This window comes from Plodia interpunctella, chromosome 12 (genome assembly GCF_027563975.2).
Source record: "Plodia interpunctella isolate USDA-ARS_2022_Savannah chromosome 12, ilPloInte3.2, whole genome shotgun sequence".
Lineage (NCBI taxonomy): Eukaryota > Metazoa > Arthropoda > Insecta > Lepidoptera > Pyralidae > Plodia > Plodia interpunctella.
In genome coordinates this window covers 5,205,208-5,224,511 of record NC_071305.1, presented here as the reverse complement: position 1 = coordinate 5,224,511, position 19,304 = coordinate 5,205,208, and the positions used below count along the sequence as shown (strand labels likewise).

The 19,304-nt window shown below is 32.9% G+C and overlaps 2 protein-coding genes across 3 annotated transcripts; one reads left to right on the top strand and one right to left on the bottom strand.

Moving 5' to 3' along the window:
• Positions 1 to 235: 235 nt before the first annotated feature.
• On the top strand, positions 236 to 2,194 carry LOC128674192 (uncharacterized). 2 transcript variants are annotated; one of them, XM_053752597.1, is made up of 5 exons: positions 236 to 429; positions 921 to 1,091; positions 1,290 to 1,449; positions 1,725 to 1,772; positions 1,867 to 2,194. In XM_053752597.1, exons 1-5 carry the CDS (start codon positions 316 to 318, stop codon positions 1,923 to 1,925), a joined length of 552 nt encoding a protein of 183 aa, XP_053608572.1. In that variant the 5' UTR covers positions 236 to 315; the 3' UTR covers positions 1,926 to 2,194. The 2 variants fall into 2 exon arrangements, with proteins under 2 accessions (XP_053608572.1, XP_053608573.1); XM_053752598.2 differs by lacking the exon at positions 236 to 429 and adding an exon at positions 732 to 856.
• Positions 2,195 to 8,155: 5,961 nt separating this feature from the next.
• On the bottom strand, positions 8,156 to 9,395 carry LOC128674165 (uncharacterized). The gene is made up of 3 exons (XM_053752546.2): positions 9,221 to 9,395; positions 8,522 to 8,642; positions 8,156 to 8,332 (listed from the first exon to the last, which is right to left on the bottom strand). Exons 1-3 carry the CDS (start codon positions 9,324 to 9,326, stop codon positions 8,230 to 8,232), a joined length of 330 nt encoding a protein of 109 aa, XP_053608521.1. The 5' UTR covers positions 9,327 to 9,395; the 3' UTR covers positions 8,156 to 8,229.
• Between the last annotated feature and the right edge of the window lie 9,909 nt (positions 9,396 to 19,304).

Below are 19,304 nucleotides of genomic sequence, written 5' to 3'. Positions count from 1 at the left end.
GAAACTTTTGTTTATTGTAACAATTTTAATTTATTTACTAACTGCATGGATTTAGTAAGTACTTCGTCAGAGTACCTACTAATTCTATGACTAACTGTTCATAAAATCATAGGCAAAAATCATACAAGTACCTAAATACTTGAATTATTCAAGTACTTAGGTACTTGTATGATTTTTGCCTATGATTTTATAAAAAACAAAATGCTTTCAATCTATATCTTTCACTGGTCAAAAACGTCAAATAATTTTCGACATATATGTACTATTTTTATATTAAATGTAAACAGCGATAAATAGTTATATAAATATAGCTAAATGATGTCAGAAAGCAGGATAAATAATCAGGACCTAAGCACTTTTTGCGCCGTGAAAACAATGTGCGGGCTAAGTTTAGCTCAAGGCGTGTCCATTATAGGCTGGTCGTCGGTGGTAAACCACACATTTCGTACTAACCCTAGGTCTACTACCTTAGGAAAAGGGAAAGGGAAATCAGGGAGGATTTTGATGAAATTTGGCTTGGAAATAGTTGATGACCCGAGCTTAAACATATTTAATTTATAATTTAGTCAATCCCTTTATAAAATGAATAAATTAGTCTCATTTCTACTTATTCCTCAGTTGATAATGATATAAAATCATGGGTAGTAATTATATAAACCTTAATTCTAAATAATTGGTGTAGGAATTTCAAATAATATTTCTTCATAGGTAAATAGAGGAGAGACAGATGTAAATTTGAATAAAATTCCTCTTGGGCCGCGTGTATAGGATAAGTAAAACTGCTGATCGGCAACTGGTTGTGAATCTAAGTTGGCTGGAATTGATCTGCACAGATATGTTACGAAGATTCAACTTGGTATAACATTTTTGTTACTGTATTTTTTAAAAGATATCTAGACACAATTTTTCACAATTTTCAGGTGATGTCAAGCGTAATGCTGGTGATATGTGTAATATATTTGCTTGTCCACTTTGATCGTGTCATGTTGGACCCAATCATGGGCATAATGACTATCAGTACCATGACCATAACTTGCTTGTCATCATACCAGATCGTTATAAGTACTCTGATGATATGGCAGAAAAGCCAGGTAAGCAGAATTTTATTTTTAACACTATTTTCATGACACAACAAAATTAGACTTTCAGAAAGGCCGACAACGGTCTTTTGAAACGCCTGTATTGCAGTTGCTTCCGAGCAGCGGTGATCACTTAACTACACTACACTATAAAAAAGACATAATTAAGTTGGACATATATTGAATTGTTTTAAATACTTTTATTTACAGAAACAACCAAAAATATTCTTTTTCTCCATATGGTTTGTGTCCCACTTGTCGATAATAACTTTGTATGCCATGATGGCCCTGGCTATTGTGGTGATTCACATGGCGAACAACAGCTTGGCCATGGGTTTATTATACTTGTTCTACAGTTGCGCATACCTAGGTATGGACATTTAATTTACTTTAAGGCCTATCTCATGAAATTGTTTCACTTTAGATCAAATTGGAATATTTTTCTATTAATTTAGGATGTAGTTCAAATTTGACATTTTTTTAATTACATTACCTAATATCATAATTTAATTGGCATTTACCAGGGTATTATTAAAATTGTATAGATTCTAATACAATCTGAATGGAAATATTTAGGTTTATAATATAATAAATATCATAGGTTTCCTAAAAACTTTATTTACTTATTTAATACGGTTGTTTCAGGCACGTTAATTTATTTCGAAGTTGTGATGAACAGTTATCTAAACTCTGGTAATATTGAAGACAGATTCCTCTGAAACTATTACAAAATTAAATTATTATACTAGAGTACAAAGATAATAATAACGCCATGCTATTATTACAGTGTTGATACCGAAACCTTTTCCGGAGATGAGCAGCCGACAACTTTCGTTACAAAATTAATTTTCCATTTTAAGTTTTTTTTTAAATTAAAAGCAAGTACATACGCAGCCATGTAAATAATGTTATTAATTTTAGCTGCATAGAAGAATACCAAGATGACCTTGATCGGCTTTTTCAATTTGAGTAGGAAGAGGAACAACTTGTTCATGGTTATTTAATGTTTCTCTTATGAATTTACATGTATTTTGTAACAGTGTTCGTTTACATTTTTAATAATCTGCTTTACAATACTATCAACGGGATTTGTAAATAAATTTACATCTTTTCTAGATGTTATTTGATTTTGAAATATATTCGTTTGAAAATGATCCAATTACTTAGCTGCGTCTAACGAAGGGAGTTTTAATTCATCCGATGTCGTCTAGATGTCTAATTGGTTCATTAAGAAAGTAAACTGATTGATCGTTTACTTTACTAATGAATACGCATGAGTTGCGAAGGTCGAGATTGAAGTTTTATTTAATACCTACTATTTTTATTTAATCTTATCTGTTTATTTAGTAAATATTCATGCTTTTAGAAAGATAGAACACAGGTATTTCAAATATCAGCTTGGGTAAAGTGCCAAGTTTTCTAGAGAACAGGTAGATAGTGAATAAATTTATACATCGTTATAAATATAAGTAAAATATCGAAGTAAACATGAGTTGATCCAGGCTTCTGCTTTACCAAAACTGTGTAATAGCTAAGTCATTTCAGGAAACTTTGATTTGATTGATTTCATTCCGCGACCTTCATTCGGAACCACGATAATGACGTCATAAAATATTACCCCGGACAATTGTTTTTTTTTCTCTGACATTCCTGAAAAAAAGGTCACTAATGTATTCCCTCGAAAACCACACCTAAGGCATCCAAGAAGTCCTTAAAACTAAAAGAAATCCGGGGACGGTGGCAGCCCTACTAGTATGAGATTTTATTGGTTTTTACACAAAAGTACGTACCTACTAAGCTAAGTTTATAGTACAATACAATTCTGGCCTTACTGTCTACCAAGGAACTCGTTAAGCTCAAGTGTACAGCCATTCCAATAGGAACCCACTGCTTAATCCATTGTGCTCCCAGATTAAGTGCGCAGGCGGTGATGGCTTACAGCGTCTTCATTTATAACCGGGACAGATGGTTGTGCAGCTTTTAGTGCCAAGAACTGCTTCATACGCGATATATTGGAACGCTGCGATTCGATTATACGAAGGACAGGGTGTCGATTCAAAATAGCATCTCGATGGTGTCAAAATCGCATTACAATTTTCAATTTCATTTAAGTATAATATGTTGCTCTTTACTATGCCAAAAATTACCTCGATCCAATGGTCCGTAATGACGTGATGGTAAGACAAACAAACACACTTTAGAAATTAAATATTTTATTTTTACTAGGTTCATATTGGTAGTAAATTTTGCATTTCAATAATATTATGGTATGGATATATATTTTATTTTGACGGAGACTGGCTAGTTCCTACTATATCAACGTAAAAGAAATTCCAATTCTTGTGATAGGCATAGAGTCGATTCCAACATAGCCTCGTAAGGCACGTGACCAATTCAAAATCGAAGGTACAAGTTGAAATACATTTGAACTGTTGAATGATGCCTCCGAGAGAAATCGATCCTCAATCGTTTTCAATCAGCTAGTACTGTAAGTTTGAAGCGGTGGTGGTTTAATGATTAAAATGAAAGGTTCCTAGGTTCGAATCTTACCCGTGCCACATGAGTTTGTTTACCAATCTGACTCATGTATTAATTTTCATAGACTACCTTCTTCCGATGAAGGAAAACATCGTGAGGAAATCTGCAGACAGATTGATTATTAGCATGTGTGTGAAATGGGGGAGGCATAGGCAAACCACTCCATTGATAGTTCCAAGAAAGTTATTGCGTGTGTTTCATTCCACGTAATGACAACGACCCTCTGCCATGTGGAAATACGACTATGAAGAGAGAGATATTCAGTACAACGACTTGACCTGGCTTGCACGGGTTTTTATGTATGTATAATAAACCTTCGGGAATAAATTGTCTAAATAACAATGAAAACTGCATTATAATTAGTTGCGTAGTTTCAAAGAAGAAAGTTTACCAGATAAACGCTGAGGGCGACTTTATTACATACTACGTAGTGATTTACGTACTTATTTATAAAACAGATTTAAGTTTGTGATTGAAATGCAAAGTGCATATCCGCGGGACGCTCGCATCTCTTAGATTCTATTTGCATATGTCTCCATACAAAGTACACACATAAACGTACATTGCAGTACAAACAAATTACTTCAAAACTCACATTCATAAAAGTACAAGTCACATTCTCATAATTATTAGCGCTTGTTATCTGATATTAGCTATTGGATGCGACTCCATCCGCGGCAAAATGTATGTCACTCACTAGGTCTCCAATTATGGACTTACGCCTGATGTTAACCCTCTTTGGGAATGCTTTTGTTGCCTATCAGCAGTCGAGGCATGTCCCTTAGTCGCTTCTTACGACATGCACGGGAGAATATGAAGTGATCCCATCCAGAGTGGAAACGTCGCGACATACCTAATGTTCTAACTCAGTAAACAGATATTACTTGGATGAAAATAGTTTAACGATTTTTTTCCCTATAATTTTCTAGGAAAAGCTGTTAAAATTGATTTAACAGTTTTTCCAAGAAAATTGGTTAAATCCACATCATGGTTTAGTCAGAACAAAGACTTGCGGCGTTATTATCGTGCAGTAAAAAAAACTGCAAAATAAAGCATTATGTGGATTTAACATGTATAGAATGTATTCAACTAATAACAACATGAAGTACATAACTAGGTATATCGTAACTGCAAGTTTCTGGAGCATTGACCCAGTTCGTGGCAGTCGCAGCGATCTGTCGGCAAATGTTGACGGAATGCAGAACCTAATCAAAACTGTTAATAGAGACTGGCTTGATTGATTTGATGTTTGTACGTGTGTACTGAGCGTACAGATGTATGAAATGAACAGTACATGTATCAGTCAATTTTGACGCCATTTTGTCTAAATGTCAGAGCGCGCCGGTTAAAATCAATGTCAAAATTAACTGGTGCACCCAGCGTGGGTTGTATCCTAAGAATAAGTAGGTACTAATATTGTTCTGAGGTTGTATAAGTCTTTGACGTTAACCTTAGCCTATATGGAATAATGCAAAGTATGCCATTTTATCTAATCGGTGGTGGCGCGTAACTTCACTGATGCAACTCACCCTATATGGTAATATGGCAACATCTTAATCTTTAGCAATTACAAATTATATTCTAGCGATATTTTATAACCTTATTCTTCACTCCAATAACTTCATTTCCATGAAGAAACACGATTCTTTATCTTTTATAACACATGACTGACGTAAACCCTCCACATGGAGTGGCTTATATTCTTTAAACTATAAAATGCTATAAAAACATTTACCAATGTGAATCGACGATCCATTCGACAAATAAGAAAGATTGAGATCTTAAAATTTCACCGCATCGTTGAAGCTATAACTCATCCCTGGATGTAATGATAAATCGTATCGGGAAATGTGCCCTAGTTGGCGATAACTCAAGCGTAGCCGAGTTGACGCAATATTGTTTCCTGGAAGCTGGAATATCGTTCAATTTGAATATGATCCGTTGACTACAGCAATGATTTATCCCAATGATTTGGCCAGATATAGGATATATAAGAATAAAGAAATTGATTAAGAATTGATGAAAACGAGCATCATTCTATCCGTTGAAAGATTAAGGTATGTACTTAGAATTTTAAAATTAAATTTAAATAATAGTATTCCGAGCTTCGTGAAAGACAGAGAGAAAGTCCTTTGCTGGGACATAAAAAATATCTTACCATCTAATATTTCATGCATGATATTTTTTGTGACGTTGCAAAATTTAGAGATTTTTTATCGTTTTATATCCAGGATTTCCCGATCGTTTGTATCCTGAACTAAACAAATTGGGCATGCGGCCGCCTCGTAGAATATGCAAAAGGCTTATGCATAAACACTAACCAACCGTATGGACGTGTAGCATTCATGCATGTATAATTCGTGAACATTTTAATATATTTATTTTACTTATTGGTATATTTAAAAAAATCTGTGAGTCTATATTCGACTGTAAATTCAAAATACAATTGGCTATGTTCCAACTAGTCAAATGAGAAGGTACATTTTTCTAATGTTAAAAACAAACTTTGATATCTGTGACGTTACAAATTTGAAGTCAAAAAGCATAATTTCCTTTAATCATAACAAAAATTAGTATAAATCGTGTAATTAATAAAATTGATTGAAAGTGACATTTAATTATGGTATTTGAGTATTTCAATGCCTTTACGCATTCTATTTTCACCGAGTTAAATAGTCTATTTTATAAATTTATGAAATCTTACGATTTTTTTACTTTTCGCAATTAAAATCAACAATGTCATCAAATCTGCCAATGTATCGGCATTGTAGGAGTTATATAAAATTTAAATAATTTTATAAAAACGCTTTTACACAATTACAAAAAATATGTTTTAAAGAAATACAATTTACTTTTTCACCAAGTCAAGAAAAAAGTAACTTGATAGTCAAAGCTCTAATTAGCGAAGAAAATCCAAATGGTGAAATTATTTACCTACCTATTCACTTGGTTCTTAATGATTAGAGATAATTGAAACTATGTCGTCATAAATACTATTTTATATTTTGACCTATGCTGCTTCGAAATTAAACCAATGGATTTGTTTATTGTGCTATACAAACTGCACAAACCTTGTTAAAACAATTGTGGTTATGTTATTGTCGAAGGTTATTGTTGTGCAATGATTTACTTTATTACCATAGGTTTTAGTTATGGATGTTTTAATTCGCTAGCCTCAGTTACTAAGTCATTGCATAGTCGTATTTATTATACATATATATTTTTTATTAAATCGTTATTTAATAATACTAAACATCTTAACCTTTGTTTTCTAAACATGTATATGAAAACTTTGCTGGTTAATTATTCTTTTATTTCAAAAATATTTCAGAATATTTTAGACTTACGGATGACGAGAAGTTTTAGGTGCATGCATAAAAATAGAGTTTTTTATAAGTAGTTTATTTATTTTAATTAGTTTAGCTAATAAAGCAAGATATTAAAAGAAGATTACTACTAATAAGATAATTATCTTTCGTTATATATCTTGCTTTATTATTAGCTAATAGTAAAAAATGTGTCAAAAATGTTTTGTAGTAGTAATACTTGCTTTATTAGCTAAACTAATAACTAATAAAGCAAGATATATAACAAAAGATAATTATCTTTCGTTATATATCTTCCTTGCATAAACTAATTAAAATAAATAAACTACTTATAAAAAACTTTTTTATAGCAAATTAAGTCTGTATTCCACCTCACTTTAATTAACACGGTGGCTGAAATATTAACATGTGAAAATCCAGGCTGGAACATTTTTCATTTAATCTCCGCCAAAATGACGCCATAAATTGCAAAACATTGTTTTCGCACTTTTTAAATTATGCTCTGTTTTAAATAGAAACTTCTAAAGTTTTTATATACATTGTTTGCTATGAAAGATATACCTGGAGTGTTTTTTTATAAAATTGTAAAGAGTGCATATTGTTTTAAAAGGAAATATCTCTCTTTCATTTGAGCGTTTTCCCGGTTGTTTGGTTTCCACAGGCGCTGAGCGTCGGAGGCCAAGGTCCGCTATCGTACTTTGACGTCTCCACTTAGACTCCACTTTAAAGAAAATATAACTAGCTATAACTGTTTGTAATGCTATTTATATCTGGCATTTTATTCTGATACATCGTGTAAAACGAATAATGACAAAACCTTTTTAAATAATTGAATTGTGTTCTAGTGAAATGGATATTTTCATTACTTATTAAATATTGGAATATACTGTATGAGTATCCTTATAAATTTCATTTAGGTATCGTGGCCGGGAGGGGGTGATCCCCTCCCAATTTATTTTTTCTATGGCTTTGGTCACCCTCCTTAGATGAAATTACAACTGATAGAAACTTGTTTCCTTTATCTCAAAGTAATTCTGCGAAAGAGATTGTATTATTTATGTTCTTATTGGTACCTATCCATAACATTAAGTTCACTATTGGATAGGAAATTCCCAGTAGTTAGTTCAATTATTATTATAATTGTGTTTGACGAGAAACATTTTTTACCGGAAAATTGCAGGAAGCCTCTGATTATATTGAAATAACACTCAGTATATTTCGCATTCATTTATCATAGTGTTATAGGCATGAATAATGAATATGAATAAAAACAGACAATCAATATTTTAGGGATCCTTCGGCTTCACAGAGTCGCAACAGTCGGGGTAAAGCAGAGACTTATTCCCTTTGACTTGGACCTGACCCTCACCCACAAATACGGAACCGCAACTGAAATTCAATATAAATTTAATTAATGTATAACATTGGCAAAATACGTGTTACATGTTGAAGACATTTAACGATACATTTGCTATTGGCTAAGTTCATTTTGAAATTAATTATAAATACCCATCACAGCAAAATGGCTAGTTACTTGTAGCAAAAAAGTAATCTTGGTTTGAGAAATGTCCGACTTACCTCGAAATAACAATTTCACCATTGTTATGGCAAATATACTGGCTGCAATCCTTCGAAAGGTAAGGTTTGTCATAGGGTAATACCGTCTTCAAATCTGGTTCGTAGCAACCAGGCTGATCAGCTGAAATTAAAGTAAAGAACATGAAGTGAATTAAACTTTTGATTAATCCATATCCAAATGTGTTTGTCATTTTTTCACGTTACATTGGAGAAACGGCTGTGGTCAAGTTGTTAAGCCCGTCCGGCAAAGTCCTTGGTTTGAATCCTACTCATGCCGCACGAGTTTGTAATACCAATCTGACTCATGTAGTCGTTTTTATAGAATCATGAGGAAATGTGTGGACGTTTAAGGTGAACTTAAACGTAGTAGTGTGTATGCGATTACTTGCTATTAGACGCGGTAGTAGCCGTAAAAGTCATGTCAGATGCCTTTAGGAGACTTACACCAGTGTTAGCAATGAACACACTAGAAAACTAAGAATTTGTTTTTTTTACGGAGACTGGCCAGGATGTACAAAGGATGATGATGATATTAATTGATAACAACATTATTCTTATAATTTCTTCTCCATTTCCCTCTATAGAAGTGGAGAAGAAATTGTAAGAGAGCGGTCCTTGGACTCTATGCGACTGAGGAAAAACGCGGGAAAAGTCAGACGTAAGATACAGAGAGATAAACGTTACCATTTATATGCTTACCTAATTCCGCCGGCTTCGGTACAGGCTTTCTAATTGCTTGAGCCCCATAGCTGATATTCACCAATACACATAGTGTAAAAATAACCATATATCCTTGACAGAACATTTTGTAGCCAAAAGTCAAATTGTTTCAACAATACAGTTACACTACACGCCAGCAACTGCTAAATATAGCTCTGCAAACGTTGCTTTATGTATATATAAGTTACGATTTTCCTGCTTAAAGATTACAGAAGTGTCCAGTTGATTAAATAAAGTAGAAAAAAAACCAACACGCATACACTATGAATACTGATGTCATCGTATACATAAACTTTGTGGAATGATGTGTGATATTGTTTTATTCAGAAAATATGACATATTTTAGATACAATATATTAAAGCTGCCCATTTATGTTTGAAAAAAAAAATGTGACGAATGATGAAACTCCTTATTTAGTACAGTTTGCGGATTTTGATGCAGAATATAGATAATTTTTACAAGGTTTTTGTTTGAGTTGCCTTAGAACTTTTGAAGTAAATATCTTCAAATGATTAAGTAGAAATTTTGTACATAAATTTAGTTTGGATAAAAATTGATTATTTAACTTCAAAATACCATGAGAGCAAAGCCCCGGGTCATAACTAGTAATATTGCAAGCAAAGACTGTGTCCATATTAATTGATTCAAAAGATTGAGTGTGATAAAACCAATTATGTAATTTTGTCGATTCGTTTTGGGTGACGATCAATAAATTAAAACATGAAACATTATCGCAATGCTCGTCACGTATAACATCGTAGTTATGTTGCGATATACCAGGGTGGCATGAAATTGACCAGATTTTGTGTTAATAAAAATTAAATGTCAACGAAATTTTCAGACGACGTAACATGAATCCATTTGTCAAATAAACCAGTTGTAACTGTGTACATAAAATAAATCCGGACTCCGATAATAACTCAATAAAATTGCCCCAATCGGGACTGCATTGTCGCTCGTATATCACTGCCTTTAATAAACCGCAAAAAATATTTCATTTGCGCTCTCTCTGAGAGAGAGAGCTCTCTCATTTGAGCGTTTTCCCGATTATTAGCGCAGCCGTTGAGCGTCGGAGCCCAGGGTCCAAGAACGTGCGAAGTGCAGACGAAAATGTAGGAAACATTTTCGTCTGCACTTCGCACGTTCTTCATCCCGGCATCCGGATTCCGGTTGTCAGATCATGGCATATCTTCCTTGAAAACATATTTTTCATTTCCCTCGTCGAGTTGATTGGATATTAATTGATATAGACATGCTGGTAATTGATACGAGTATACTGGATATGTACTATCTCCGTTATTCATAAAAAGTTAGCATACTTTAAACTATGCCTTTTGTCCCTGTAACACTTTATAATATTTGCCAATGACAGAAAGAAACAAAATATGTTTTTTTTTAATTAATAACAGGATAAGTCCTTATTGTTCGTCAATAATATCTACATAGAATATATTTGAAATAGAATTCTATCCTGGGTATCCTATCTTTCTATCACAATCTCAACAAACCCAAATTGCAATTTCATGATGCGACTAAATGGGAATATTTTATAGAGGAAAGAAATTGGGTTATTTTCATTTCATTTTCGTATCTTTTGTTGTAACGACACGTGTCTGCTTTTTTAGTTTTTATCTCGAGAGCATCGTTGTTGTACTCTCCTCGTGTATGTCGATTCTATATGGAAAATAATATATAACGGATTTATCGCTTTCGTAGAACTATTAGACAAGTCAAATATTACCCTAAACAGTTCATTTAATAATAATATTCTTTATTTCGAGCATCAAGACTCGTATAAAATTTTGTTAGTAATAAACATATAAATAAATTTAATTTAAGTACCTAGGCCTTATGCCGGTTCCACACTATCGCCGAAGTCGGACAGATGCTGTCTGCTTAAAAAATCTTATGAATTTTGAAGATTTGGCTGTGGTTTTATGACCTTCAGTCGGTCTGAAGTCTGTTGCTTTGTTATCAGCTGTTAAGCATTTCGATTCCTTAGTCGACTTGTACGATCCACGGGGGATGTGGGATAGTCTTATTCCTGGGCGGAACTTAACGCTACCGTATGGTCATTTTGCTGGTTATTTTTATACTGTAGTGTAGGTTATCTCATTTCAACGCGAATTGCTCGACACCTCAACAAAGGAATCGATAGCTTCATACAAGAAAAGGCTATTTTCCTTTGTGTGTCCCAAAATAGCCTTTGCGCTATACACTCAGTTACGTCGTAAAAGTTACTCCATTTCTTTTGATAGCTAGCTTCATAGTTAGTTTAACCTTTATATTTATTTCTATTAATAATTGAAAAAGACCAAATTTTGAAAGAAGAAAGAAGAACATTTATTTTTCAGCATTTTAAAATATATTTCTTCTACTTTAGCGTTTTATTCGTCTCGTATTTTCATTATCCATTCAAAGTTTTGCTAACATATTCCCTTACAGCTTCCCAGTCTTTTACAAGCATCTAAAAGGACTTCTTTAAATCTTGTGAGCTCCGCAAAGAGAAAATTGAATTTGAAGAAGCCTTAACTGAAAGTTACGACAACATAGAATCTAACTTTAGATAAGGATGATTTTTATTTTTAGTGAACTACATTTTAGCGGCATCTTCTCATAACATTTTATATCTAATCACAAGTAATTACGTGATATATATTTTATCAGATATAAAATCATATTCTTTTTGTTCCTTACATAATACCATTTTAAATAGGGTCGGCGCATATATGTCTTTGTCTTGTCTTAAAAAGTCTATTTTATTTCATACCTTCATGTACTTTTCAGAGTCTTAGCCATTCCTAACTCGAACACAGTCCTTCCATATCTTTTCGGTCTTCCCTTTCTCTTCGGCCTTCGGCTTTCTTTCGATCCATTTATATTCATATTAATGACCTTCTTATCATATGCGCCTCTTGCATGTTAAAACCATGATAGCCTCTATCATATCAACTTAGATATTAAATAATTCGAAGTGAATATATATTTTTAAAATTAATATTACCTACTATTACCACACAGATTAGATTTAGCCAGAAAGTAAGTGCGGTCTTGTGTTATTGGATACTAACTATATACCTTAATAAATATATGCTATTTACATATACTATATTTCATTACAAATACATACATAACTATATACGTAAAAATGTCCCAAGTGAATTTAAAAAAGATCTTATATAAACTTGACCGGAGACCGAACTCGGGACCTCTGATGATAATTAGGCCACTAATTTATAACATTTATTTGTAATGCTATTCAATTAATTTACACTTATTATTTTACTTTTATTAAATTCCTGTTTTAATCTGCATCGGTTCCAATTTATTTCGCTTAATGAAAATATTATGCGTTCTAGTTGGCCATTGTTTCTCAAACTTTTAATGAAAAGTTTTTTAAAGGAAATAAATCTTAGTCGTCGTATCCACCAACCTACCAATATATATTTATAGAGATAAGAAGTAAATGAAAAAATAACAAATCAAAATCAATCATCAAATTTCTTTTTTGCTCAAATCAGTTAACATTCGAATATAATTTGTATAATAATGTCGATTTATCTTTCTAACGATTTATAAGTTACTTATTAAACTAATTTTAAATCTCATGTTGAGAACCTATGCTCAGTGAGAATCCAGCTGGCTTAATTTCAGCAAAACGGAGATAATCTTAGGGCGTCACGTTTTTAATGGCCATTAAGTCCCCTTATTACTTACCAGCAGGAGAATAGTACTTTTAACGTAATTCACAAACAAAAACGAATGACTCTGTGCATTCATTTTTATAAGAAACTCAGTGAAAACGAAAACAGTTTTGTATCGTCCTAAAGTCCACCTCTGGTATTTTACTATTGTATTTTGATCAATTCTTAATTCGTGTCATAAAAAATCCCCCTATTGCGCCTGTCTGTCTGTATGAACGCGATAAACTTAAAAACTGCCGGACGGATTTTTGTACGGTTTCACCAATAAATAGCGTAATTCCTGAGGAAAACGTAGGTTTATAATTATCATAGTTTTACCCGAAACAGGAAGGATATGCTACTTTTTACATAAATATGACATTAATATACAGCTCCAACTTCAGGGAACCTAAACAGCATAGTTGTTGTGGGGTTATTATTTTTTTTTTACAAACGGTCTACGATGTAACTATATACACCTTTAAAAAGTCCACTGGAAATGAGTTTCCTATCATTGATGACATTTTTCAGCATCTCATAACATAACTATAGCAGGTAATGAAAGCCTACATGTAAATGTCGCGGCCATATTGTTGAATCCTCCGTTACAAGCTATAGAATGCAAGGCGCAAGATGATCTTTCAGTGAAAGTTATAGAAGTCTCTATTAACTCCAGACCAGTCAATATGAGGTTCAGCCTTAATGGAAGTGGCGTCGGGTGGCTTGAATTGTCTTACAGAATACACACAATAATTATGGTACAGATAGACTGTCAAAACCACTTACTGGCGGTTGACTGGTGGAATAAGCGAGCGCCTTTTAATTTTTGTAATAAAGCTAAATAAATCTTTATCTTAAAACATGAAGATCATTACATAATAAACTTATCTTAGGGATTTCCTTTTCTCGTTTTCCACTAAACCGTATACTCGTAAAGGTCGGTGACAACCGTGTGCATTACGCGTAGCGGTAAATGTTTTTGGCGTGTCGACTCGGCGAATCAATAAAGCCAATAAAGTTGTATTACTCCTTTATAACATGGAATTGTAACACATGTACATATAGTATGCAGCCAGACACTATTCCATGCAGTAAGTAATCCTCATGTTTCCATTGTCATTTGTCATAAGCACTCATCATTAAACATTATAAGAACGTCGCTCTTTTCGGTGGACGAGCCTCTATTTATAGACTGTCGTTGATCTTCTGGCACCGATGTTACCTCCCAACTACATTCTAAATTCTGATTTGTTTTCTGCAAGTAAATACTCTATGATGTATCTATTTTTTTAAGTTATTTGGCAGCTGTTGCATTTATACAAATTAGTTTCCATCGTTATACATATTTTGATATATGCTTATGTATCTGTGCTTTCCTTAAATTATCCAAAGTCATCCCCCTTAATAGAAAGCGCCACGTGCGCTCAAATTTCTTCATCAAGCAATTGGGTTGGCAGCATTAAGCAAAGATGCTTTATAATTGCTTAGCATCCTTCTTGGTGTTGATAATAATAATATTGGGCTGTCGGGGTTTGTAATAGTGGTTTGATAGTTGAATTTGTAAAGGGACGCAGCTGGGACACTAATGTTAACAGAATCTGAAATTGCATTTGTGACTAACCATAAGACTAGCTAGTATTCAGTTTTTATTAGTTTGGGATATCATTATTTCTTGTATTTGACTAATAGTATCATATGCTTTTTATTAGTATCATGTTTTTTGTGCAACTGTCTCTCCGATCGACTTATAACTGATACAACTGAATATTATCATAATGCTATATTATGAATATTATCATGGCTATTTAAAATATTTATTTTTATCAGATATGATAAGATAATATATGAATATGATAAGATAATATATGAGTATTATCTTATTTAAATGCAAAAGTTTGGACGACATTAATTGGCTGTGGTTGTTTGTTGTTTGTTACTGAATAACGGAAAATCTTTGCAACAAATTTTTTAAACTGTTTTTGATTCAGTAAATTGTTAAAATGTAACCTGGAATTGTACATCTAGGGTAGTTTTATACAGATTTTTTTCGAGAAGATAACCTGGGGCTGTAGCTGCTACTGTATGACATGTATACTTGATATGTAGTTGTAATCAATTTTAAATACCAATACATTAATAATGGTAAATGAAGGTTATTTAGCGTAATCAAACTCGTTATTGACATTAATATTTAACTTGAATTGTCTAAAGCCTCAATATCTGATATCAATATAACATTTAATATCATTTATCGGCGTGTTACTAACGAAATCAGCGCAATTTTCAATGTTTGCAATTTCAACTGTTCCAATTGCCATAACCATGTGGTTAGTTACTCGCCGAGTCAGTAAGTTTAAAATATACGTTTATATTCATGAAAATTTGGCATTGACAGAACGAGACAAAACATTAGCTTAAAGTATTCTTTTAATAGTAAGTGTATAAATCTGCTATTTAGGGCGATCGTGGGAAATAAAGGATAAAATAAAAAACATGTTTATTTTTACCCAGATTTTACACAGCATGCTTGTACCTATAATAAATTGCTTCATAGAGCTACCCATTAATTATACGAATCCATTCTAGTATTTTTATGTATTTGCAAAAAACGTTTAAGACAATCGAAAAAAGTGACACTAGTATGTTTTCAAGTATAACATAATATTATCTATTTGTATTTTTTAAATATCTTCCATGAGACTTCTTGTTAAGTACATCTTGTTTCATAAGTGCTAAACGAATGAAAAATTTGACCATGGAAAAGTGAAATGACATCAGTTTGTGCATTCAGGTTGTGTTGTGGCTTTACCTAGAAATATTGAAACACTGAATTCAGATTTGTGTGGTCAGTAAACTGTTGTGGGTTGATTTAATGGCCGCAATACTAAGTTATTAATGGGCATTCCATACTCCGATATATCTAGCCTCAAGGAGGAATCATGTAAATCGTACTATATGTGCTCCAAAGTTACTGACCTGAATCGTGGAGATCGTGAATATTAGATGCATTTTATACATGTTTTTTTTACCTTTATTCACTGTGATACAAGCGTTCAAAAAAGAGTTCAGTTTCGTTCAAATTTGGCATCTAAATGGCTGAAACTTAACCTGGAATAATACCTATTTAAGGTATTTTATTATTACAAGCATTTATTTAATCTGTAATGTATGAAAGTATTTTTTAAAGCTGATATTTTCAACCAATTGAGGTGAAATTTTGTACATACGTTTAGTTTGGATGACAATGCATTATTATGATAAGCATGACCTGATGGAGCACCTAGAAAACTGACGAGAAATTCTTCTACAGACCGTGCAGGACATGATTTTTTTTATCACGCATGGAATGCAATAAGATCTCTCTATCTCTCTCCAAAAATGTCATTTTTGTAAAAACTTATTTATCCAAAAATTCCCACAGTAGCGGAACCTTAAGGCGCAGCTAGTTGAGATTATTTTCTTCTATGACACGTCGTCGTAATAAAACTAATGATGGACAAGAAATATGCTGCGATGAGTTCCCGTCCGTGACGCCGCGGCGGCGCCTCCCGTAATGAGAGGCGGCTGTGCCCCGCAGTGCCCCAGTTAATATCTTGTTTATCCTTAAAATCAGCTTGTTACACCGATTAGTAAATTTGTTTGAGTGTTCCCGTTTTTTATTTACAGCCATTTCGCGCCAGACTAGTTTATGATTCAAAATTAATAAAAAAATAAATAATAATTACAATGATTTTTATAATTTTTCTATAAATTCTTGCTTTGTTATCCAAATAAACTTTATTACTAACTTATTCAGATACTAACTGTAGCCTACAGCTCCGCCTGCAGTACCTAGCCTATGTTTGACTCGGTTATTAAATATCTATTACTAATTTCATCAAAATCATCGGTTTGGCCATGAAAGTATGAGAGTATCAGACAGATTTGCGCATTTATAATATTAGTATGGATTACCAATTCTCTGATAGTGTCTATAAATTAGGACGAAGATGAAACGACGCCGAGATGTCGTCCTAATGAGCGCCTCTCACCCCAGTGTTCCAAGATTACGAAGAAGAAAATCGATACTAACGCATTTTGTGTTCATTATTTTTATGTACACTTTTTATGTACATTTTTAGGTACACTATTCCTTCTTCACAGTCATATTCCTTATGACTGAGGGTCGTGGTCATTACATGGAATGAAACACACGTAACAACTTTCTTGGCATTATTAATGGAGTGGTTTGCCATTGCCTTCTCACACACACACAAGTTAATAATCAACAAGTAGACAGGTTTCCTCACGATGTTTTTCCTTCACCGGAAGCATGTGGTGGTCGATGAAAACTACTATACATGAGTCAGATTGGTATACAAACTCATGTGGCACGAGTAGGATGCGAACCTGGGACCTTTCGATCCACAGGCGGGGATCTTAACCATTACACCACCACCGCTTCAGGTACACTATAAGCAACATTTCTTTTCATTCTTCCATTTTTTATGAGAATTAGTGTTTGTTGACATAAACTATGGAACAGAAAAAAAAGATTTGACTATTGGTTCTTTTTCACCTGTTATAAAGTAGTAAGTGTTATAACATTATAAATTCGCATGATTTTTGTTGCTGGATGAAAAAAAACCTATCTATGAAAAACATGCCCGTTAAGTAAACGGGCCAGCAATAGGCAATTAGGTACTAGCCTTCGCTCGCTTCGAACGTTTCCAACTTTTCTGTTATTTTTTTCTAATATCGCGATCAACATCGTTCAAAATGTAAATATGTTGAAAGAGTAGATCATTGGATAAGAATTGATAGGAAAAAAATCGATACGAGGAATTTATACTACATCCGAGTTGAAATTGATGACTTTCAAACTAGTCATATCTTTCATTTCTACTATAGTTAAACTAGTCGTCTAAAATATATATTTTTAAAAATAAACAAACTAAACCTGAAAATAACCTGAAAATTTAGATTTTAATATTTAGCTTGTTAAATTAAACTAATCACACTGAAATTGTTGAGCTTTTCGATGAAATTTTGTGCTCTAAATTGTATGGAAAAGCACATAATATATTAAACCCGATATTCTCTCGTGATATCTGGAGTGGATTTAATTGCAATCTGTTTTGTATGCCATTACATATATATTAGGAGAAATCACACAGATTGATCTAGCCTCAAAGTAAGTTCGGATACTAACTCAACGATACTATATTTTGTAACATATACATAATATAGGTAAACATTCAAGACCCGGGCCAATCTGAAAAAGATCATTTTCCATCATGACCCGACCGTGGATCGAACCCGGGAACTTTACCACTGCGCCACGGAGGTTGTCAAAATTATTATTGAATGATAAATAAATTGCTATTAAATAAAAACCTATTGGGGCAGCTAGTATCATTTTAATATTACGAAAATATTAGTCATTCCAGTTCGGTGTGACAGGCAGCGGCTTTTATAGCTGCTTCCGTGTCACAGCACTAAATAATTACGATCAAAATAATTTATTGACACTCGAGCTTGTCGTCGTGTAATTATAGGCCTATTTCATGGCCGTTGGATAATTTTAGCGGAATTTTGAGCAGTGTGCATTTTGGCACAAGAACATTTCAGTGACAAAACCGATCAAAAATTAAAATTAACTTTACTAGAGATTCAAAATTCAAAATATTCTTTTACGTTGAAATCCTATCAAAAAAACAAAGCATAACGAAATTAATATTGTTATTAAGTTACATAATACTAATTTTATAATTATTCCTAAAAAGCTAACAACGGTCCAAGCTGATTTAAAAGTACTTCCTCTCACGAAATAAATGTTCTCAAAATGTTGATTTCACTGTAAACAATTTATAATTCAAACCTGCTGCAAGCAATCTCATGTGCGAGATCCAAATAAAGATATGATATCCAATACCATCCCGTCTAAGAGCTGTTTAAAAATGTAGCCGCCATGTTCGGGCGAGGCTGTAAAACGAACACTGATACTCACATGTATATGTTTATGTGCGGATCTACAGTTTAAAAATTTAATATTTTCTCATGTTCATTTTTAGAATACTTCATGTACTTTTTTTTAGCTTAATAGTGCGGCTGATACATCTGAAATGTGACTAGTACATCGGACATGAATAAATAGAAAAAATATTCCATGAAATATTTTTGTGTGTGATTTTGTTTTTCATCAGAATAAATATATCGTTTTTTAGTCGGCAGTACACAGATAAGTTATATTTCAACGGCATGGACGTATAAAAAGATCTTTTTTTATACGTCCATGTTCAACGGTTCAATAATGACTAATTTTATAATTAAGTCATTATTGAATAATTTGAATATGAATTGATAGATGAAGTCGAGATATGTTTGTGCAAGTATACGT

Bases quoted from the DNA above. Each gene is read 5' to 3' on its own strand.
- LOC128674192 (XM_053752597.1), top strand. From the start codon at position 316: ATGATGTCAGAAAGCAGGATAAATAATCAGGACCTAAGCACTTTTTGC. The intron at 1,450-1,724 runs GTATGGACATTT...CGGTTGTTTCAG, and splicing joins CTACAGTTGCGCATACCTAG to GCACGTTAATTTATTTCGAA. The intron at 1,773-1,866 runs GTAATATTGAAG...CTATTATTACAG, and splicing joins GAACAGTTATCTAAACTCTG to TGTTGATACCGAAACCTTTT.
- LOC128674165 (XM_053752546.2), bottom strand. From the start codon at position 9,326: ATGTTCTGTCAAGGATATATGGTTATTTTTACACTATGTGTATTGGTG. The intron at 8,643-9,220 runs GTAAGCATATAA...CTTTAATTTCAG, and splicing joins ACCGAAGCCGGCGGAATTAG to CTGATCAGCCTGGTTGCTAC. The intron at 8,333-8,521 runs GTAAGTCGGACA...ATTGAATTTCAG, and splicing joins GGTGAAATTGTTATTTCGAG to TTGCGGTTCCGTATTTGTGG.